This window comes from Mustela lutreola, chromosome 3, assembly GCF_030435805.1.
Source record: "Mustela lutreola isolate mMusLut2 chromosome 3, mMusLut2.pri, whole genome shotgun sequence".
NCBI classification, from domain to species: domain Eukaryota; kingdom Metazoa; phylum Chordata; class Mammalia; order Carnivora; family Mustelidae; genus Mustela; species Mustela lutreola.
In genome coordinates, this window is record NC_081292.1 from 193806264 (window position 1) to 193830772 (window position 24509).

Below are 24509 nucleotides of genomic sequence, written 5' to 3' on the forward strand. Positions count from 1 at the left end.
TCCATAATTTTGTCTATAACTTTTTTTCCTGCTCAGGATTCAGTCTCAAGTCATATGCTGCAGTTAGTGTCATTTCTCCTCAGTTTTCTTTTTTAACATTTCTTTGAAGAGTAGGGGCAGATGTAGAATACCTACATCTTTTCATATCTTAGACACATATGAACAGGCTGGTATAATTTATTATCTATACTATGACACTGTTGAGAGTGAGAGGGGGAATTGTTAATGCCACAGGAGGCAGATGAAAACCTGCACTGTCTCAAATAGAATACATAGTCACCATGTTTGTATCTAGTTTTAGAAGAGCTGGATCCTTACTTCCCTGGAAAAGAGAATAAATTTGAATGATGTAGTTTATTTTCATTAACTATATTTAAATCACCTTAATGGATAATTAGGAGATAATTGACTCTGCTATGTAAATATGGTAAGATAAAAATTACGCATCATTTATTCTAAAATTAAAGTTTTTGCAGCTTGCTTAGGGTTGGCATTCTTACACAGCAAATTAATTCACTGACTTACCTTGGTGTGCATTTTTACAACAGTGTTATTTTGAAAGGTACACAATAAATTATGTATGTGAAGGCCAAATGTTCTGTGACTGCTTTGTGCTTTAATATTTGTAACATAAATAGATGTAGCCTCTAGGCTACATTGTTAAGACTGGTGGCTATGCTAATTTAGTAATTTAACTCTAAAATCTTTGTTGTTTTTATTTCAGCTGGCTTCACAATGACTTAAAAGTGGCCCTTATTGGCAGCGCAGTGGATCTCACTTATAGATATGACCATCTGGGAGATTCTCCCAAAGTTCTTCAAGACATTGCTTTCGGTAGCCATCCATTCAGCCAGGTGCTCTCAAGTGATATGTATCCACTTTTGTTGATTTTTAAGTATTATTATTTTTTAATTTTTTTTAAATTTCATTTATTTATTTGACAGAGAAAGATCACAAGTAGGCAGAGAGAGAGGAGGAGGAGGAAGCAGGCTCCCTGCCAAGCAGAGAGCCTGATGTAGGACTTGATCCCAGAACCCTGAGATCATGACCTGAGCTGAAGGCAGAGGCTTAACCCACTGAGCCACCCAGGCACCCCTAAGTATTACTTAATTTTTAAGAGTTACTGTTTTTGTCATAATAATATATGATTACTGTTAAAAATTACACCACTTTAGAGAAGAAAAATGGGGGGCCGGCGCCTGGGTGACTCAGTTGGTTGACCATCTGCCTTCAGCTCAGGTCATGATTTCAGGGTCCGGGGATCGAGTCCTGTGTCGGGCTCCCTGCTCATCGGGGACTCTGCTTCTCCCTGGGCTCATCCTCCCACTCATTCTCTTAATCTCTCTCTCTCTCAAATACATAAATAAAAGAAAAATGGAAAAAAGTAGAACATTACCCCAGGTTCCACCAACCCAAACAAGAATTTATTTTTTACTTTATTAAAGATTTTATTTATTTGACGGAGTATGCGCACAAGCAGGGGGAGGGGCATATAGACAGAGGGAGAAGCAGGCTCCCTGCAGAGCACGGACCTCAATGCAGGGGCTTAATCCCAGGTCCTGGGATCATGACCTGAGCGGAAGGCAGAGGCTTAACCAACTGAACCACCCAGGTGCCCCCAAACAAATATTGATGAAACACCATAATCATTTCTCTCTTCATATATAGAGCAAGATGGATGAATAGATAGGCAGACAAAAATGAGATCTTATTATATGTGCTATTTTTATGTACCAGAATTTAATTTTACTTGAAATTATCGGAAAAGAAATTGATATAAGAGGTGCCTGGGTGGCTCAATCCCTTAAGTGTCCGACTCTTAATCTTAGCTCAGGTCATGATTTCAGGGTCGTGAGTTCAAGACCCTCCAAGCTGAAGTGAAACTGAAGGAATCTGAAGTTAAAGGAAATCTTTCTTACTACAAGAGTTATTCTTCAAATTTCACCAGTCCTTTTAATGACAGTTTCATTACCGAGTACTTTATTTACATTTACTTCGTTGCTGTCTGGTATTTATAGGTTTTTATTTTACTTTTCCAAAGGAGCTTATAAGTACACTGTTCCTTAATTTCTTTCTTGCTTGAAAATGTCCGTTTTATTCCTGAAGAGAGCCTTGGCAGATACAAAGTTATAGAGTCACACTTTTTTCCTCTCTGAACTTTATAGACACTGCTTTTTTGTTACTGTGGAGAAGCCTAATGTCAGTCATATTTTCTCCCAACCCTGGCCTGATTTTTTTTTTTTTTTTTACTATCTAGATACTTTTTTGAACCTTTTTACTAGCTTCTTTATCTTTGAAATTTAATAACTTCAGAATATGTCTTAATGGTGGTGGGTTCTGTCACTTTTTTATGGGACATGGTACACCTTTCACTGTGAAAATTCAAGATTCTTTTTATTTTAGTATTTTGTGCCTATGTGGTGGAATGCTGATTATTTCAAAAATGTAAGAGGTTTCTATTCTTCACATAACAGTTTTGGAGGGTAGGTGGTTTGATAAATGTCCAAGGATGTCATCTAGGAAGGATATTCCTTACTGCTTTACTCCTTCAGTGTCTTTGCTCCCGTGTGTTTGAGTGAGCTCCTCCTTATGGTTCCAAGGTGGTGTGGCCTTAGGTGTAATCATGTGGTACAAAATAGCTAAGCTCAGTTCCTTTGTCTTGAAGAGGAAAAACATTTTCATTGCAGTGATTAAAAATAGAAAAAAAAAAAAAAACTTAATGAAAAGTATTCTTTTCTAATTCTTCCCATCTCCATGCCCTAGAAAATGATTGGTGTTTTTTGGGAGTTTTTTTCTATACTAGATTTAAATGTATTTTCTTTTTTTATTAAGATTTTATTTATTTATTTGACAGGCAGAGATCGCAAGTAGGCAGAGAGGCAGGCAGAGAGAGGAGAGGTGGAAGTAGGCTCCCTGCTGGGCAGAGAGCCCGATATGGGGTTCGATCCCAGGACTCTGGGATCATGACCTGAGTCCAAGGCAGGCGCTTTAACCCACTGAGCCACCCAGGCACCCCTAAATATTTTCAGTTAGTAAGTGGTGGTCTCTTCATTAAGAACTCCTAACAAGGGGCGCCTAGGTGGCCATGTTGGTTAAGCATCTGCCTTTGGCCCCGGTCATGATCCCAGAGTCCTGGGATTGAGCCCTGCGTGGGGCTCTCTGCTTAGTTGAGCGCCTGCTTCTCCCTCTCCCTCTGCCTTTCCCCCTGCTTGTGCGCGCTCTCTCTCTCTCTCTCTCTCTCTGTGTGTCAAATAAATAAATAAAATGTTTTCTAAAGAAAGAAAGAAAACCATTTTTCTGAACTCTTCACATTTTCTTGGGAAATTCCCTAGGAGGACGTTTACTCTCCTCTGTAGTGTGTAGGGACGTTTACTCTCCTCTGTAGTGTGTAGGCATAACTCTCAGGTGGATTCTTTGATTTGGGCCAGTTATTATCGAAGAATATTGAAGTAAAAAATTCTTTATCGAGGTAAAGAATTCCTCTTTACTTTTAATTTTTCCAATCTCCACTAAATAATGTAGTTTCCTCTGATTTTGGGATGCACTCCCCTCCGGTTTTGGCATTCAGAAGTTATTATGATTTAAAGCAGAGCCCTAAAAGTTTTAGGTATTCTCTGTTACAATGCTAGTGCTAATTGCTTTCTCTACCTGTTCCTCCTTGTCTACAGCATGGTGAGTAGGTAGAAGACTATAGACATGATAGTTGAATGTGGCTTTTTCTGTTAGAAAGTACCAACTCAATCTCTGTAGGGACATTGCCCAGTTTCTCTGGAACATACCCATAATCAATCTGACCAAAGGATATTTGGGAAAGGCTTTCATTCCCAGTACTTACTTTTAGAAAATCTATTTGATCTGATAACTCATTTAGCCATTTCATAGTAGCATTGGCGAGGTGTTTTTTTAAGTTAAATCTGGTTGTATATATGTCTAAATGTTGACTTTTAAAAATCAAAGATATTCTGCATTAAAACTAAAACTTGGGACAACATATTATAGATGCAAATTTTTAAAAATTTTTAATTGAAGTTCTATTTTTAAATAGGTGTTACATGAAGCTAAAAAACCAATGGTGGTTTTAGGCAGTTCTGCACTCCAGAGAAATGATGGCGCAGCAATTCTTGCAGCTGTTTCCAACATTGCTCAAAAGATTCGGACAAGTAGTGGTGTTTCTGGTGATTGGAAAGTTATGAATATCCTTCATAGGTATGTTGAGTAATTGTTCTATATACTGTAAGATTCAAGTAATTTCGTGTACATGTGTTACTGTTATACTGTCACATTTAGATATACAAACATCTTAGTATTTAGCAATGTCTCAGTAGTAGATGTGAGAAATACCTTTATTTTCTGTGTGAGAAGAACCGAAGATGATAATATTTAAAATATTTGAGGGGTGCCTGGGTGGCTCAGTTGGTCATGATCCCGGGGTTCTGGGATAGAGCCTGTGTCCGGCTCCCTGCTCGACAGGGAATCTGTTCCTTCCTCTGCCTTTCCCCCTGCTCATGTTCTCTCCCTCTCTCTCAAATAAATAAATAAAATCTTTAAAAAAATAAAATAAAATACTTGGGATAGTGCTGAGAAAATCTTGAAAATCTATATTGTATTGTATTGTATTAAGGTACACTTGGTTCAAAAATTGCAAGAAGGCCTCTGACTGAATGATAAAAATATAAGCTAACATGAGAATTCAATGTAAGGAAAGTTTTTTTCTGACCATATTAATAATAAAATTGGAGCATCTGGGTGGCTCACTTGGTTAATTGTCTGACTCTTGATTTTGGCTCAGGTCAGTGATCTTAGGGGTCATGAGATTGAACCCCACTTGTGCTACATGCTGGGTGTGGAGCCTGCTTGAGCTCTTTCTCCCCCTCCTTCTGCCCTTCCCACCAACCCCTGTGTATACTTCTCTTTAAAATATATATATATACATATATATATATATATATGTATATGTATATATATACACACACACATTCATTTTAGGAAGTTGGAAAGAGAAGAAAATATGGAAATGGAAATTCTTCTACAAATTACAGATAATTACTGTTGCTACTTCCTTCTGGTTCTTTTTTTCCTCTGTAAATACTCTTATATAGTTGAAATCATACTATGTAAACAGTTTTCTATCCTGTTTTTATCAATTTTCATTACCAGATAAAATTTCTTCTTGTAATTAGAAATTTCATATAAATATAAACTTCAATGGCAATTTAGTATCATGAATATGTACAGCTTTTTAGTCATTTCATTCTTGTTAACATGTAAATTGATACTAGTCTATAAAGTATAAGTAATGCAATGATACACAAATACTTAATGAACTTTAGATTATTTTCTTACAGTGGCTTTTTAAAAGTAGAGCTCTTAAGGTAAACAGGATAAACATTTTCTGAAGCTCTCCGTGCATATTTCCAACTTGTTTTAGAAATGGAACAGGGATGCTTGGGTGGCTCAGTCTGTTAAGCATCTGCCTTCGGCTTAGGTCATGATCCTCGGGTCCTGGGACTGAGGCCTCCATTGGACTCCCTGCTTCGTGGGGAGCCCGTTTCTCCCTCTGCCTGCTGCTCCCTGCTTGTTTCTCTTTCTCTATCTCTCTAACAAATAAAATCTTTAAAAAGTTTTTTTTTTAATTTTCTATTTTTTATTAACAGAATGTATTATTAGCCCCAGAGGTACAGATCTGTGAATCGTCAGGCTTGCACACTTCACAGCACTCACCATAGCATATACCCTCCCCAATGCTCATAACCCCATGACAAGTAAAATCTTTAAAAAAAAAGAAAAAAAGAAATGTTGTAACAGTTTTACCTTAGTAAATAAGTTTTCCCATTTCCGGTAATCCTTTCTACCTTTAGAATTATTTTTATGGAGGTGCCTGGGTAGCACAGTCATTTAAGCGTCTGCTTTCAGCTCAGGTTATGATCCCAGGGTCCTGGGATCAAGCCCCTCATTAGGCTCCCTGCTCAGTAGAAAGTCTGTTTCTCCCTCTCCCTCTGCCTCTTTCCCCACCTCTCTCTCTCAAATAAATAAAATCTTTTTTAAAAAGTATTATTTTTCAGATTTAAGGATTGAGGCTAAGTACTTTTAAATGTGATAGGCAAATTTTTTAAATTTACAAGTATTTGAATACTTTTTTTTAAAAGATTTTATTTATTTATTTGACAGAGACAGTGAGAGAGGGAACACAAACCGGAGTGGGAGAGGGAGAAGCAGGCCTCCTGCTGAGCAGGGAGCCTGATGGGGGCTCCGTCCTGAGCCAAAGGCGGACGCTTAACAATTGAGCCACCCAGGTACCCCGAATACATTTTTTTTTTTTAAGATTTTATTTATTTGAGAGAGAAAGAGCACAAGTGGGGGCAGGGGCACAGGAAGAGGCAAACTCCCCACTGAGCAGGAAGCCTAATGCAGGACTTGGTCCCAGAACCCTGGGGTCATGACCTGAGTCAAAGGCAGACACTTAACCACTGAGCCACCCAGGTGCCCTTGAATAAATTCTTAAACATTAATTTCAGTTTTGGTGTTAGGTTTCTCTTTGATTGGTTTAACTTGGCCTTATAGATCGTTATGTAAAACATTTTTTAAAACTTTATAGTTTTTAGGTAGAGTTTATTTGCATTGATCGCCTCTGGATTCTTTCTAGCCACAATTTTTATGTATTTTTAGTTCACTTTCGCATCTGTGACCTGAGCTGAAGGCAGACACTTGACGACTAAGCTACCCAAGTGCCCCATTTTCATTCGCTATTTTAGAGAGGATCTAATGTATTCTCAGTTCTGTCACTGAGGATGACCTGACTTTGTATATGTGTCAGTGTCAGCCTGCTCACCCTTTGGGTTCTTATTTTTGGTGTTAAAATTTAAAATTCTGTCAGATTTTAAGTAGGTGACACTCAGATGTCATTACTTTTACCTGGGAATATCATAGATACTCTCCATTATCAAATTGAAATGTTTTGATTTTTTTTTTTTTTTCTTTTAAGCTCAGAAAAGGTTATTGCTTTACTTTTACTTAGTTCTTTGCTCTCATGCAGAAACTTGTTTTGTTATGTGTTGATAGGCCTTCAGACTTTTGGCTCTTCTCTCATAATTTTTCTCATATCTTTTTTTTCTGGGTTTAGTGAAAATTTCTTAAGCTATGTTCCATCATTTTGTGAGTTTTCTTTCTGGAGAGCATGACATTGTTACAATTTTTAGTTTATTAGCCTTGTTTGCCATTTCATTCTTACAAGATTTCTTTTTTATGAAAGTTCATGTTAGTTTATTAGGACTTTTTTTTTTTTTAAAGGTTTTATTTATTTATTTGACAGAGATCACAAGTAGGCAGAGAGGCTGGCTGGGGGGTGGGAAGCAGGCTTCCCAGTGAGCAGAGAACCCGCTTGGGGGCTCGATCCCAGAATACTGGGACCATCACCTGAGCTGAAGGCAGAGGCTTTAACCCACTGAGCCACCCAGGTGCCCCTTTTTTTAAAGATTTTATTTATTCATTTACTTGAGAGAGAGAGAGAGGGTGTGTGAGCAGGGGGAGAAGCAGAGGGAGAGCGATAAGCAGACTCCGCGCTGAGAGCATAGCCTGACCTGGGGCTCGATCCCACAAACCTGAGATCATGACCTGAGATGAAACCAAGAGTCAACACTCAATGAACTGAGCCATCCAGATGCCCCAGGACATACCTTTTATTGTAAAGGCAGACTTAAGCATACTCAATTTGTTTTCTAGGATGAGGTGGACTGTTTTATAAGTTAATGTGAGTCTCTGCACAGATCTTTGAGAGAGACATGTCAAGACTTAAACTGAGGGAAATTAAGGGAAAAAAACCACTGGGGCAGAGGGATTTGTTTTGAAATTGGGAAGTATGAGTCCTCCAGTTTTGTTCACTGTTAAATGATAGGTTTGGCTATTCTGGGTTCTTCGCATTCCATATGAATTCTAGGATCAGCTTGTCCATTTCTGTAAACTATTCATCTGTGATTTTTGATGGGATCATACTGAATTTGTAAGCTCAGTTGGGGAGTATTGCCATCGTAACAGTATTAAGTCCTCTCATCCGTGAACTTGGGATGTCTTTCCATTTAGTAAGTTCTTTAATTTCTTTCAAAGTTGTTTTGCAGTTTTCTTTATATAAATCTATGTTGTTACTTTTTTTAAAAAAGCATTTTATGCTTTTGATGTTATCCAGAGTTTGACAGAGTAACAGCATCTAGTAGGAGTTGGTTTGACCTGCTCTTTTCTCCTAACAAATAGGTAAAACACCAACTTGCTTTATATACAGTAGGTCCTCAGAATGGCTATTTCTAGAAAGTTAGCAATAGCAAACTGCACCAGACTCCCAGTTAAGAGTATAGTTATTCCAGACTCCTTTTTAAATTTTTTTTTAAGATTTTATTTATTTATTTGACAGACCGAAATCACATGTAGGCAGAGAGGCAGGCAGAGAGAGAGAGGAAGGGAAGCAGGCTCCCTGCTGAGCAGAGAGCCTGATGCAGGGCTTGATCCCGGGACCCTGAGATCATAACCTGAGCCGAAGGCAGAGGCTTTAACCCACTGAGCCACCCAGGCACCCCTTATTTTTATTTTTCTTAAGATTTTACTTATTTATTTGAGATAGAGAGAGAGAGAGAGATAGCGAGCATGAGTGGGCTGAAGGGCAGAGTGAGAAGCAGACCCCCACTGAGCAGGGAGCCTGATGCAGGGCTCAATTCCAGAACACCAGGATCATGACCTGAGTCAAAGGGAGACGCTTAACTGACTAAGGCACTAGATGCCTCCAGACCTCATTTTAAAGGATTATTTTCTACTTAGAAGAGTAATATATGCTCATAGAACACGTATGTACTAATTTTACTCTTTTCTTCAAATTACAGTTTTATGACCAGCGTTTTAATTTCTCCCTTTTGGTTTTCAAAATCATATGACTTTGCTCTAATAACTGTTTTTGCCTTATATTTTATATCTTGCTGTAAGAATCAATTTAGGACAATTTCAATTGGCATAAAGTTTCCAGAATTACTCCATTAACCATTATCTTATGAAGTGAAGTGTCTGAGTGGCTTAGTTGGTTAAGCATCTGACTCTTGATTTTGGCTCAGGTCATAATGTCATGGTCATGAGATTGAGCCCTGCGTCAGGCTCTATGCTGGGCATGCAGCCTGCTTAGGATTCTCTCTCACCCTGTCCCTTTGCTCCTCCCCCCCAAATAATAAATAACAAATAAGTAAATATTTCATGAAGACCGTGTTCTGCACATCTTCTTTCTTTGTTTCCCACCCTTAAAACTCAAATACTGCTATTTTTGGTTTTGACATCTATTTTAAAATGGGTTAAGAAGATGAGGTAAGGTCTTTGTCAGCACTGAATAGAAAAGGGATTAAGTATCATTTCAAGGGTCACATTTAATTTTTTTATAACGATAACACTGCAGGTGTGCTAAAAATCCGTAATTGTTTTACAGGATTGCAAGCCAAGTAGCTGCTTTGGACCTTGGCTATAAACCTGGGGTGGAAGCAATTCGCAAGAACCCTCCCAAAGTGCTGTTTCTCCTGGGAGCAGATGGAGGTTGTATCACTCGACAGGATTTGCCAAAGGATTGTTTCATTATTTATCAAGGTAAGTAGCATCTGTGACACTAGAAACAGAAAAGAATCCTACATTGTGTAGATTAGAAACTGTATGGTAATACATTTAGTCAAATGAATATTTTCCATTCAGGAGTTATACACACACACACACACACACACACACAGCAAAGAATCCTACATTGTGTAGATCAGGAGTTACACACACACACACACACACACACACACAGCAAAGAATCCTACATTGTGTAGATTAGAAACTGTATGGCAATACATTTAGTCAAATGAATATTTTCCATTCAGGAGCTACACACACACACACACACACACACACACATTCAACTTTTCAAAGACTATTTGGCATTATTATATAATCAGAGGAAAGCACTTTTACATAAATGGTAGAAAGTTTTAAAATAATGAATGCAGGGCGCCTGGGTGGCTCAGTGGGTTAAGCCGCTGCCTTCGGCTCGGGTCATGATCTCAGAGTCCTGGGATCGAGTCCCGCATCGGGCTCTCTGCTCAGCAGGGAGCCTGCTTCCCTCTCTCTCTCTCTGCCTGCCTCTTCATCTACTTGTGATTTCTCTCTGTCAAATAAATAAATAAAATCTTTTAAAAATAAATTAATTAATTAAATAAAATAAAATAATGAATGCAGGGTACCTGGGTGGCTCAGTGGGTTAAAGTTTCTGCCTTTGGGTCAGGTCCTGATCCCAGGGTCCTGGGATCGAGCCTTGCGTCAGGCTCTCTGCTTAGCAGGGAGCCTGCTTCTCCCTCTCTCCCTGCCTGCCTCTCTGCCTACTTGTGATCTCTGTCTGTCAAATAAATAAAAAATCTTTTAAAGAAAAAAAGAAGAGGGCGCCTGGGTGGCTCAGTGGGTTGGGCCGCTGCCTTCGGCTCAGGTCATGATCTCAGGGTCCTGGGATCGAGTCCCGCATCGGGCTCTCCGCTCAGCAGGGAGCCTGCTTCCTCCTCTCTCTGCCTGCCTCTCTGCTTACTTGTAATTTCTCTCTGTCAAATAAATAAATAAAATCTTGAAAAAAAAAAAAAAAAGAAAAAAAGAAGAAAAATATATTTGATAGTACTTCTCCAGGTGTTTTGTGTTTGACTCCTTTTCTTGAACTCTCACTCATTGTAAATATAATCAAATTTCCTTAGAATAAATGGAGTCCAGAATATTCCTGGATATTTTACAGAGAAAAGTATTACATAACTCTCCACTTCATTTTATACAAACACCATAAATTTGTAATAGGCTTTTTATTGCTGTGGCACATAAAGAGCATTATATAATATTTTGTACCTTTTTGTGTGATAAAGTTAAAGCAAAATGCATAATTTGCATCCGGTTCCTAGTCCTCTCCAGAAATAATCATTGATGATGGTTTTGGAAATGTATGCTTCATATATTTTTCTGTTATATATGAAAATGTATACAAATGAGATTAGACTTCATATATGCTCTTTCTTTCATCCAACTCAAGGTTTTCTTTTCCTTCTAACAGTTTTGTTAAACTATTAAAATTTTCATTATACTATCCACCTTTCATTATACTGTTTTCTATAATATCCTATTTATGTTTTTTTCGGGATTACCACTGTCATTCCTGTTTCACATTTTTTGTTCCTCCACCATTTCAGTCTCTTTTACTGAATTTCTCTAACATACATCTGAGCATTTCCACTTTGTAATCAGCAAGAGAAATAATATACCTAGTTGCCCATGATACATGTTTGTATGATATTATACATATTTCTGTATTTACAAAAGATAATCTGGGGGGCATCTGGGTGGCTCAGTCATTAAGATTCTGCCTTCAGCTTAGGTCATGATCCCAGGGTCCTGGGATGGAGCCCAAGCCCTGCATCCGGCTCCCTGCTCAGCGGGGAGCCTGCTACTCCCTTTGCTACTCCCTTTCCCACTTCACCTGCTTGTGTTCCTTCTACCACTGTGTCTCTCTCTCTTAAAAAAAAAAAAAAATTCTGTGAAGATAGCAAATGCTTATCAGTAATTTTCTTTGGGAAGGGAGTAAAATTGTGGGTACGATGGGCTTTTTATTACAAAATTTTTTTTTTATGTTCTATATGTTACAATTTTGTAAACACTTTTGTAAGTCTTTTTTTTTTTTTTTTTTTTTTTGACAGAGAGGGAGGGAACATGGGCAAGGGGAGTGGGAGAGGGAGAAGCAGGCTCCCTGCTCTGCAGAGCAGGGAGCCTGACGCAGGGCTCCATCCCAAGACCCCGGGATCATGACCTGAGCCAAAGGAAGACACTTGACGCCTGAGCCACCCCAACACTTTTGTATTCTTAATGGGATTTAAAAAGGATATCCGGGGGCGCCTGGGTGGCTCAGTGGGTTAAGCCGCTGCCTTCGGCTCAGGTCATGATCTCAGAGTCCTGGGATCGAATCCCGCATCGGGCTCTCTGCTCAGCAGGGAACCTGCTTCCCTCTCTCTCTCTCTGCCTGCCTCTCCATCTACTTGTGATTTCTCTCTGTCAAATAAATAAATAAAATCTTTAAAAAAAAAAAAAATAAATAAAAAGGATATCCGATGTTCATGTATGAAACCTAATCACTTTTTCGCTAAAATATAGTTTGCCATTTTCCATCTTTTCTCAGGACATCATGGTGACGTCGGCGCTCCAATAGCTGATGTTATTCTCCCAGGCGCTGCTTACACAGAGAAGTCAGCTACTTATGTCAATACTGAGGGCCGAGCCCAGCAGACTAAAGTAGCAGTGACACCTCCTGGCTTGGCAAGAGAAGACTGGAAAATTCTAAGAGCCCTCTCTGAGGTATTTGTTCTAAGTGATGCTGCTAATGGGATGTTTGCCTTGTTAGCTTGTCGAAATGATTTTCAGAGTCAGGGAAGATGCACATACTTCTAATGTGCAGAGGTAATTTGAGTAACCTCTTTAAGACAAATGTATTCAGAAAATAGGTGTTAGATATTGGTGGTTTTATTTTTGACTTGTATTTTTCCTAAAAACACTTATTTTAACTCTTTTATTATTAAAAAAAAAGCACGAGATTTAAAATAATATATAGTTTTCTGTAAACTTTGTATATGATCAATATTGGGTTAGCAAAAACATTCAGATTTAGCATAGCATTATCTCTTTATTCATTTATTTCATACTAAATCTAATTTCTGAAGAGAAATTACTAATGTACTGACAGTTCCTTATGAATTAGAATTTTTGACAGTTGTGTTTTCCACTTAATCACTTAATGTACATGCAGATGGGTACCAATAGAACTTACAGTAGCACATTATTTCAGGGTAGTAGCACTTACGTATGATTTGAATTTTTTCAAGTACTAAAGCTTTATGTCGATTCTGAGGACCTCATATTTATAGATTGCAGGTATGACTCTTCCATATGATACTCTGGATCAAGTAAGGAACAGACTGGAAGAAGTCTCTCCTAATCTTGTCCGATATGATGATGTCGAAGGAGCCAATTATTTCCAACAAGCAAATGAGCTCTCCAAGGTAAAAATTTGCCTGTGTTCAGTTTTCATACTAGCATATTCTCTGATGTTAGTTTTCAGTTACATCATTGACCTCATAATCCTTTTTTTGCAGCTAGTGAACCAGCAACTTCTTGCTGATCCGCTTGTTCCACCTCAGCTAACAATAAAAGACTTCTACATGACAGGTATGTGTGTGTTAGCGTTGACGTCAGATATAAGGGAGGGAGAGAATAAGATCACCTAATTTAGCATTATGATTCCAACCTGCTTATGAGAATATTTGATATTTTCTATTTAATTTTTGAAGACTTTGAAACATCAGAAGTAATGTAATTTATATTTTCTTTTCTTTTTTTTTTTTTTAAAGATTTTATTTTGCAATTTATATTTTCTGATTTGACTCTAAATTTCTTTTCTTTCTGAAATGTCAGCAGATTTTTAGTATAAAATTTACTGTTGTGTATAAAGTCATCATATAGCAATTTAGGGAGAATTTTTTTTAAGTGACAGCTGTGAAGGTTTTTCTGAGAATTACAGTAGAAACATCAAAACATTTAAATGTGAAGTATGTTAAAGAGTGCTTCTGATGGACATTGTTAGGGATGCTTTTAAGGAATGTGGACTTACTGAAACTTGTTTACTGAAGATCTTGCATTTGCTATAATGTGATATAACAGTTGATATATAACATCTGTGTTCTGAGCTGGTTGACAGATGATTTTAAAATTCTATCTGAAAGCAGATGGTATATTTAAAAATTTTTTAAGCTTATTAATCTAAGATTATTTGGGGTTTTTTTTTAGTTATATTATAAAACTTGTTTGTTGTAGAATACATACCTAAGCCCAACAAGGAAAAAATAGTTACTATGATCCCCTTATCCAGAAATAACTTCTTTTATTTTCTTAACATTTTGTCATATAGGAATATAACGTATATATTTTTTAAAAAGATATGATTATTTATTTATTGGGGGGGGAGGGGTTGACAGCTTCATTGAAATACCATTTACAGGGTCGCCTGGGTGGCTCAGTGGGTTAAAGCCTCTGCCTTCGGCTCAGGTCATGATCTCAGGGTCCTGGGATCAAGACCTCAGCAGGGAGCCTGCTTCCCCTTTTCTCTCTGTCTGCCTCTCTGTCTACTTGTGATCTCTCTCTCTCTCTATTTTTTAAAAAAAAGGAATACCATTTACACACCATAAAATTCACTGAATTCAGTGGATTTTATTTTTTTGTTGTTATTTTTTTAAAGATTTTATTTGAGAGTGAGAGAGTGCATTCACGCACATATAGGAGTGGGGAGAAAGGGCAGAAGCAGAGGGAGAAGCAGACTCCCTACTGAGCAGGGAGCCCAACATGGGGCTAGATTCTAGGACCTGGGGATCATGACCTGAGCCGACTGGGCCACCCAGGCACCCTTAGATTCAGTGGATTATAGTACACATACTATTTTATAATCCTTCTTTCAGTAACTGTATCAGTGTGCATATTTGTCCTATCTTTAGTACTTCTCTATAATAATTGTAATGGTTATATACTGGCATATTGTACAGCTGCATATAATTATTTAATCATTCCTAGGAGTACTTACTAAAACCATTTAGCATAGAAGCATGTTTTCTAGATTTGTTGTTCTCACATTAGATACCGTTGACATAGAATTTTACAGTCTTTTGTTGTTCCTGAATACGTGTAACAAGAAAGTTATACTGTGTGCTTATTTAAAAATTGTGCTATCAAAATGCACATTTTCGGGGCACCTGGGTGGCTCAGTGGGTTAAGCCGCTACCTTCGGTTCAGGTCATGATCTCAGGGTCCTGGGATCAAGCCCCACATCGGGCTTTCTGCTCAGCCGGTAGCCTGCTTCCCTTCCTCTCTCTCTGCCCGCCTCTCTGCCTACTTGTGATCTCTCACTGTCAAATAAATAAATAAAATATTTTTTAAATAATGCACATTTTCTTAATATCTTTCAGACTCAATTAGCAGAGCCTCACAGACAATGGCCAAATGTGTCAAAGCTGTCACGGAGGGTGCCCAGGCGGTAGAGGAACCATCCATATGCTGAAACTTCTGCAGGAGCCCCATTTTCTTACAGATAATTAATGGACAGTTATGTTGGAGTGATCTCCTACAGGTTTATCTCTTTAAAAAATAATCTGAATGGTGTAATACTCAAGGTTGTACCTTGCTTATTTGAAAAATGATGCTGCAGTTATCAGTGAACTTTGAGGTTTCCAAGACATATATGTATTGTGTGTAAACATCGTTAAATTGTTCAATAAACAGTGTATACAGATGCTCTTTCACATAAAAGTATTGGCAATCTTTGTGACACATAAAAAGAAAATTCTTAAAATAAGAGTTTTTGTTTATTTTCATTGATATTTATGTTTGTAAAAATGGATGAAAGAAGAAGAGCTTCCATCAGAACCCACTGGCTTCTAGTGCTCAAGGAGGGATTTGAGCATTCTGTCAAGCTGGGTAAATAGAAAAAGATATGTGTAACATAATCACACATCAGATATGTATCTTGGACAGCTATAACGAATAATAATCATAATGATAGGTAATGATTATTCAGCTTTTTCTATGTGCTGAGCACTCTGGTTGTACATGCATTATCTTGTTGTGTCCTTGCTACAACTCTGTGAGGTAGCGCTATCTCATTTTACAGACGAAGACACTGAAGCCTGGGGATATTTGGTAGCTTGCCCAAGGTCACAGAAAAATAGTTAAGGACTCTGGTGTGGTTCTCTCTGACTCCAAAGCTCATTGTTCTTACCTGCTACACATAATTCCCTCCATTAATACAGATCTTGGGTTGTTATTTCTAAGAATTAGCAATGAGAAGGTTAATGGATAGTACATCTTCATGTTTTCTCTTGAATCTGTTCATATGTCACGGTGATTTATGTGAAATTCTTTGTATAAGAGATTATCACACCCGCACCACTGGAGTGATGGAGTTAAGGGATATAATGTAGGTCTTTGTTGATATTCCATATTCATTATATTAACCATCTGCAATTTTTAGGTCCACTAAATTACTCCAGTAATAGAAGACAAAACTAACAGCTTTTATAATTTTCAGTTGTCAAAACAAAATGGAGGTAAAATCTTATAATTAATCAGGAGATAATTTAAAGCCATATTAAATGTTTTTCAAAAGCTATGGTCAGAATCCTAATCCTTTTGTTCTATAACTCTTATTCTTGCTTTCCCTAAAGACTTAGCCCAATTATAGGATGTGATATTCTTGATACAATAAGATTTTTCAAATAGTAGTATGTCTTTGATGCTTTATCTTCAAAAAGATAAATTGTACAGATTGTCACCTGTAAATTTTCTCCAAACTGTTTATTTTTTCATTAGAGATACATTATGAAGTATATTTTGCTTAAAGTACTTAAAATTCTAAGTTGCCTGAAATTGTACAAATTCTTTCTTTGAATTCAGTACAAACTTTCTGTCCCCTCTACTTTCTTTACCCCTTAGCACCATAGCTGACCTCAAGGGGCCATATGCTGCCAGTTTTGTATTCTACATGGTAATTTTCAGTGAATGTGTGTAGACTTCATAGGCCTGTTGGTGAGGGAATATTGTGTTCAAATGGAGAAAAGGTGATTATATGACCAAGATGGTTCAGAATCTTTGGGCTGCCATCTAAGCAACGTGTGTTGAACTTATAGTTCTATAAAGAATACCTTGTCTGGGTTAAGTAGTGCTCAGTAAAATTGGCTGGTTTTTACATAAAATAAACATGAAAGTCTAATGAAGCACTTATTAATCCTATAAAACTAAATATTAAGGTTATTGTGAACATAAACATTAAAGGTGGTTTCTAGGGGGGAAAAAAAGCTTTCTGAAGAAGAGCCCCCAAATAGAAGAAAAATACATAAAGGTGAGAATAACCTGGCTGATAGAATTCTCATTCTAAGTAATGAAACAATGAGAAAGTTACAGAGCTCAAGGGCCAGGTTCCTTTGGGTGAAGAAGGCAATGTGGAAATGCCCTCTCATTTAACGCGGACCTAAATAGGTATCACTAAAGTTTTAAGTACATTATGTCTAATTTTCACAAAAACCCTGCAAACAATAGGTATTGAGACCTAAGAAATACCAAGTAATTTGCCTAAAGCTGCACGCAGCGTTAGAGACAAAGGCAAGGGAGTTTAATCAGAGATATTTGATTGTCCCATGTTGCCTCAAATAGAAACCTCTCGGACAGCTATGAAAATTGAGTAGATGTGCAAGAAGATTTTAAAACCTAAGCTCTATACAAAATGCTTCCCAATTTTATTATGAGTTGTATTATAACAAATACATTAATAAAAAGTATGATGCCCTCTTAGTAATACCCAGTATACAGTCATTTGTTATTGTTTGTTGCTGAGTTATTTAAACACCACTTCTTGCCGGGTCAGAACTTTGGAAAGGTTACTAAGAAAAATGTGAAGATTATTTCTTCGATAATCTTCAAATAGAATAATTGTATTTACCTCTACCCCATACTGTTATTACGAGGATTAGGTCAGAAAACCTATGAAACTCTTAGCTTACATCCTGACACAGTACGTGTTCAATGTGCTCAGGAACGAGACCATCATTATAGGGAAATGTGTATTCAAAATTTTTCTAACGTTCAGGGGGTTGCAGGGAACCATCCATGGGAGTTTTGTTACTGTTTTTTTAAACTAAGCTCTGTACCCAACATGGGGCTCAAACTCAGAAGAGCTCAGCAGTCACTCTACTGACTGAACAAGGGAGGTACCCCCAAGGGAGTTCTTGATCTTAAAATTAAAAGTCCCCATTCTAAATGAATGAAGTAAAAAAAACTCAAACTATGGTTGTGAGGGAAAGTCATGCCTAATAAAACCTCCAGCTTTTAATTTTCTAAATGAAATGCATTCCTTTCTTAAGGCTCCAAGGAGTTAATAACTTATTCAAGGTCAACCTAATCAACAAAACACTGCTACTATATATATGTACATCCACCAAAGCTGTGAAAATTTATTAAGCAGAATTCTGTGCTTATTTTGATGGCACTTTTACTGGTTGTAGGAAGATTTACTGAGTCTCTTGGGTTCTAAGGAAAATAACCTGATAAAGATCTATTTGAACAAAAAGTTGTGTATGTATATATGGCCACCATTTAATAATGAAGAAGGTAGCTGATAACTCCCTAATAATTTTTTAATAACGGAGACTTTAAAATATCTTAGTAATTGAATTGTACTTCAATTAGCTTGCTTGTTTAATTTAGCCCCAAGAGACAATGAGAAAACTATGACTAGAACTCAGGTCCAGATTCTAAGAGAATAAGGATCTTGAAACCAAATACCTTTTACTTGGAAGTGTTTGTAGATTTTACTACTGAAAAATTCTAAAGATTGATTTGCCTATGACATTCAAAATCTTTGATATCTTAATATTTGGAAAATAACCTACACTGGAAAGCATATGTTGGTACTGAAAAGTGGTGAGTGTGTGGTTTAGGACTAGTGATTAGTTTACAGTATTGAATTTTTATGTGGTATGTAAAGAGTTAACAAGATGAAAAACATTAATGTCCTTCACAGGGCATGTACAACCAAGTGTTTATAGCAGCAATGTCCACAATAGCCAAACTATGGAAAGAGCCTAGATGTCCATCAACAGATGAATGGATAAAGAAGATGTGGTATATATACACAATGGAATACTATGCAGCCATCAAAAGAAATGAAATCTTGCCATTTGCAACAATGTGGATGGAACTAGAGGGTATTATCCTGAGCGAAATAAGTCAATCAGAGAAAGACAAAGACAATTATATGATCTCCCTGATACGAGGAATTTGAGAGGCAGAGTGGAAGGATTGGGGGCTAGGGAAGGAAAAAATGAAACAATATGGGATCAGGAGGGAGACAAACCATAAGAGACTCTTAATCTCACAAAACAAACAGGGTTGCCAGGCATGGGGGGTGGTAGGGAGAGGGGGGTGGGGTAATGGACGTTGGGGAGGGTATGTGATACGATGAGTGCTGTGAAGTGTGTAAGCCTGACGATTCACAGACCTGTACCCCTGGGGCAAGTAATACATTATATGTTAATAAAAATAATTTAAAAAATTAATGTCCTTAGAAGCATATAATTTGAGGTCTGAAAGGACTGTAGAAAGAAACCTAGTTTGTTTGTATTGTTTGTTTTGTTTGTTAAGTAGGCTCTGTGCTGTTGGAGCCCCACATGAGGCTTGAACTCATAACCCTGAGATCAAGACCTGAACTGAGATCAAGAGCCAGATACTCGGGGCGCATGGGTGGCTCATTCGTTAGGCGTCTGCTTTCAGCTTGGGTCATGGTCCTAGGGTCCTGGGATGGAGCCCCACAACAGGCTCCCTGCTAAGCAGGAAGCCTGCTGCTCCCTCTCCCACTCGCTCTGCTTGTGTTCTCTTTTTCGCGGTCTCTCTCTCTCTCAAATAAATAAAATGTTTAAAAAAAAAAAAAAAAGTCATTGTACTGACTAAGGTAGCCGGGTGCCCCAAGAAATCTAGTGTTACATGTACATTTTGTAGTTGTGGAAATGGAAGCCAGAGAGAATTAGAGAAAAATTAGGGGCAGGTTTTTTGGGTTGAACCAGCTCTTCTGACTCCTGGTTCAGTGACATCTCAAAGCCTTAAATTCAGCTTTGAGATTTATGAAACATTTGCAGAGTACTGCGTGCCAACTATAATACTAGGAGAAATGCACTTCGGTTTGTGTCCTCAAGAAGATAACAGTGTAGTAAAAGATCCTGTAAACGTCAATTATAGTAATGTCAACATTTGAATACAGGTATACATAATAGAGTGGTGGCCATGACTGAACCTGACAAAATTTTAAAGCTTGGTAATACCCAGGGTTAGTCATTATCTGGAGAAACAGATAAACTCATACACTGTATGATATCCATCAAAACTTTATTCTTATTTATTTTTTAAGGTTTTGTTTGTTTGTTTGTTTGTTTTTTGACAGAGTGCGAGGGGGAGAGGCAGAGGGAGAGAAGGAATCCTCAAGCAGACTCCCTGCAGAGCACAGAACCCAACGCTGGGCTTGATCTCAGGAGCCCAAGATCATGACCTGAGCTGAAATCAAGAGTTGGCCTCTCAACCGAATGAGCCACCCACATGTCCCAAAAACATTTTTAAAGATTTTATTTTTAAATAATCTCTACACCCAACATGGGGCTCGAACTCGGTCCTGAGATCAAGAGTCCCATGCTGCAGTGACTGAGCCAGCCAGGTGCCACCCCATTAAAATTTTATTTATTCATTTGACAGAGATCACAAGTAGGCAGAGAGGCAGGCAGAGAGAGAGAGGAGGAAGCAGGCTCCCTGCCGAGCAGAGAGCCCGATGTGGGGCTCGATCCAAGGATCCTGGGATCATGACCTGAGCCGAAGGCGCCCCCATCAAAATTTTAAATGCTCATTTCTTAGACCAAACAATTCCACTTCCAGGAATTTACCGCAAAGGTTACCAGCAGGAATTTGCAAAGACTTAAGTAGAATGCACATTCACATTGGTCATCAAATAAAATGAAAAAAAATTAAATGTCCCTCAATGGAGGACATAAAATATTTTTGGTATAAAATATACACATGGTTGAAAGCCTGAGCTAGATCTCCACTTGCTGTTATGGAAAGAACTGCAAGATACATTAAGAACTTTAATTTTTTAAAAAGATTTTATTTATTAGAGTGAGAGAGCACAAGCAGGGAAAGCAGCAGGCAGAAGGAGAGGGAGAGGAAGAAGCCGACTCCTGCTAGGGCTCCATCCCGGGACTCTGGGATCATGACCTGAGCCAAAGGCAGATGTCCAACCAACCAAGCCACCCAGGCGCCCCCATTAAGAACATTAAGCGGCAATAATACGTATCTGTACCTATATATATGTTTACCTATAGGTAAAAAGAAGTTCAGCAGAAAAAAAAAATGTGACCTCTGGGTAGTTCAGCTAAAGTGAGGATAAAGAACAGGATTTTATACCTCTATCATTTGAACATTTGAGTTTTCACAGCAAGAATATTTTGCTTTTATAATTTTTAAACACATTGTTTAAATGAAGACTATGTGGCAAACCAAAATATATAGGCTGATGAAAACTAAATATAGCAGGATACAAAATTCTGTGTATGTTACGCGTGGTAGGCAGCCTCTAAGATGGCCCGCGTGATGGTTGCCCGCTGGTACTCCTGCCCTTATGTAATCCCCTCTCTTGGAGTGTGGGCTGGACTTACTGGTTCACTTGTAATCATTAGGGATGTCCCTACTGGGTTTTTTAAGATTGGCTTCCATCTTGGACGTTCTCAGATTCTCTCCCTCTCGGATCACCACTTGGGATGTTGTGAGGACACATAAGCAGCCTCGGAAAAGGGCCAGGTGCTAAGGACCATGTGAGCGAGCTGACTCCTTTGACCCCAGTTCCGTTGAGATGACTCAAACCCGTACACTTCTAGATTCCCGACACACAGAGACCGAGATGCTAAGTGTTTGTTGTTTTGGGTTATTTTGTTCTGTAATAATAGATAACTATAACAGCAAAAGCATGTGGTAGGATGACCCGCATACAATGCCTGATCCATGTGGGAATACATAGACCTGACCTTCTAGACCCACTGGGCGACAGCTCTGGAAGACTGTCTGAGCTCTAAGCTCTCTGTGAGGTTGGCTGAGATTGTCGTCGGGGCTGCAATCGCAGATTAGCTTTCCCTCTGCTCATTCCTGCTTTCTTTCCCTCCCTTACAGTGTCGACCTCCAGGGAACTCATTAATAAATGTACATTACACTCTTCTCAGAGTCCGCTACCTGGGGAATCCAATCCGTGATCACCATCCAGAACATCTATGTATCCTAGAGAGCTGCTCCAAATATCACCGTCTCGGCCAGCAAGACGTTCGTGAGCCAGAGGAAAGAGGGAACAAGCTCTAAACATTGTATTGACATGACTCGGAAATTACGTCACTTCCACTCGAATATCATAGATAAGAATTACAGCCACACTCACCTGCAAGAGAGGAAGCTGGGAAATGGACCTTCTAGTCACATAGTCATCTACCCAACTAACCGAAACAGAGATTCTAAGAGAAGTGCTCTAGTTTTGTTTTTGCTGTGTAAGAAACTAACCCCAAACGTAATGGTGTAAAACAGCAACCGTCTTATTACACTCAGGAGATGATTCAAGATACAGAAAGGACACAGCAGAGACGGGAGTGAGTCATCTCTGGGAGGCCAGAACCCCAGCTGGATGGCTCCGGTCCTGGAGGCTGACTCAGACAGCTGCGGCCTGGAGCAGCTGTCAGTGGGAAGACCCAGTTCCCAGATAGCATCTTCGCTCTCCCGTTTGGCTCCTGGGCTGGAATGATAGAAAGACTGGCTCAGAGGGGACTGTCTTCCAGAGCATCTGCTTGTGGCCTATTCCACAGGACAGTCTCAGGACAATTGTGCTTGCAGAGTGCTCAGGGCTCCAAGAGCAAGACCAGCGAGGAAGGTTTTTAATACTTAACCTTGGAAGTTATAAAGCTTCACTTGTGTTATCCTTTACTGGTCAAGTCAGTCTGGCCAGGGCCCACCCAGATTCAAGGGGAGAAAACCTACATCCCATGGGAGGAGTGTCAAAGAATTAAAAGCACTGCAAGGGTAGATACTGGGGGACAATTAGTTTCTGCCACAGGCCCTTTATCTGTACCACAGCGACGAAGAAGGAGACACAGAGAGAAAAGAAGAGAGACCATTAACAACTATAAAATTTTTTTATTGATTTATTTTTAAAATTATTATTATATGTAAATATAATATTATATGTAAATATATATATATATACACACACTATTTTTTAGAGAGGGGGAAGGAGAGCAAGAATGAGAGAGCACAGGGTTGATGGGGAGGGAGAGAGAATATATATCTCTATATATTTTGTTTGTTTTTGAGAGAGAGCGGGGCAGAGGGAGAGGGAGAAAGAAAATCCCAAGCAGCCTCCACACCCAGGATGGAGTCCAACTTGGGGCTCGATCTCACAACCCTGATATCATGACCTGAGCTGAAATCAAGAGTTGGAGGCTTAACTGACTGAGCCACTCAGGCAGCTCCGTTGAAGTTTCTATAATATACCAGTTAATCTGTAGCTATTTTCTAATTGTCGCATACACAGCTCCACTGCTTTTGTATCCAGAATAGAGTTGCTAAGTCCCTTATCATATATAGGATAGAGCTGAAGCCCTTCCTTCAGGCTCAAATTCTTTAAGCTTTTAAATATAACTCAAGCACCCTGGCATATGGAAATGAAATGTCTTTGTGGGATTAAAGCTGTTTACAGGAGGAATGAGTCTCTGGTAGGTTGCTTACAGATTGTCCAGCTTGGATTGCTATAGATTGGGTAACCACTAGGTCCTAACAAAGTAGTGTTCCTCAAGGAACATATGTAGTATCATAATTTGAGTACCATAATGGGACCCAAACTAGTTCTCCAAGGTCTTCCATTCCATTTCCGCTTTATAAAATTTAATATATTATTCAGCAGGATAAGTAACCTCCCTGTCAAACAATATACTGTACATTATTAATATGTTTTCTTTTTCTGAATTAAAAAAAGAAAGGTTTGGAGCACACCTGGGTGGCTCAGTCAGTTAAGTGTCTGCCGTCAACTCAGGTCATGGTCACAGGGTCCTGGGATTGAACCTCACATCAGGCTCCCTGCTCAGCCAGGAGCCTGCTTCTCCCTCTGCCTGCTGCTCCCCCTGCTTGTGCTCATGCTCTCTGACAAATAAATAGATAAAAACTTAAAAAAAAAAAAAAAAGTAAGGTTTTGGGTTTGTTTGTTTGTTTTTTTCACAAGGGAAAACTTGGACAGGAAATGAGCTAACTGGGATCTTTAAACTCTTCCAAGATTTTGGGATTTTCCTCATGTTCCTAGGGGTAGGGTGACCTTGTCCCATTGCTCTAGAACAGCAGCATCCACTTTGCTGCTGGAAAGTCCTGGGATAATGTTGAAAGCCTAAAGGGAGCAATGAAGCGTGACTAAATTTCATTAATCTCAATTGCCCCTGTCAAGGAGAATAAAGGCCGCAATTTTATTTATTTATTTATTTGGCCTGTTTCTGTTTCTTTTTTAGGACTAGAAGCAACGTAGGGGTGCTTGGATGGTTCTGTGGCTTGGGTGGTGATCCCAGGGTCCTGGGATTGCTCCTTGTGTTGGGCTCCTTGCTCAGTGGAAGGTCTGCTTCTTCCTCTTCCTCTGCCTGCTGCTGCCCCTGCTCGCGCTCTCTCTCTCTCTCTCTCACTGTGTCAAATAAATAAATAAAAACCTTAACAAAAAAATAAAAGACTAGAAGCAACCTGGTCTTTGTCTGAGGTACAACATTATGTAGATAAAGATTTTTTTTTTTTTTTAAAGATTTTATTTATTTATTTGACAGACAGAGATCACAAGTAGGCAGAGAGGCAGG

The 24509-nt window shown here is 38.7% G+C and overlaps 1 protein-coding gene across 3 annotated transcripts in view; it reads left to right on the forward strand.

Annotated features, from left to right (window-relative positions):
• Positions 1–17407, forward strand: part of NDUFS1 (NADH:ubiquinone oxidoreductase core subunit S1) — a 31411-nt gene extending 14004 nt beyond the window's left edge. For all 3 annotated transcript variants that reach the window (XM_059168287.1, XM_059168288.1, XM_059168289.1), the window contains exons 13-19: positions 725–854; positions 4046–4206; positions 9452–9606; positions 12197–12372; positions 12939–13073; positions 13167–13239; positions 15027–17407. In XM_059168287.1, the coding sequence (XP_059024270.1) occupies positions 725–854; positions 4046–4206; positions 9452–9606; positions 12197–12372; positions 12939–13073; positions 13167–13239; positions 15027–15118 (922 nt within the window). In that variant the 3' untranslated portion in view covers positions 15119–17407. The remainder of the gene's footprint in view (positions 1–724; positions 855–4045; positions 4207–9451; positions 9607–12196; positions 12373–12938; positions 13074–13166; positions 13240–15026) is intronic.
• The last annotated feature ends 7102 nt before the right edge of the window (positions 17408–24509 follow it).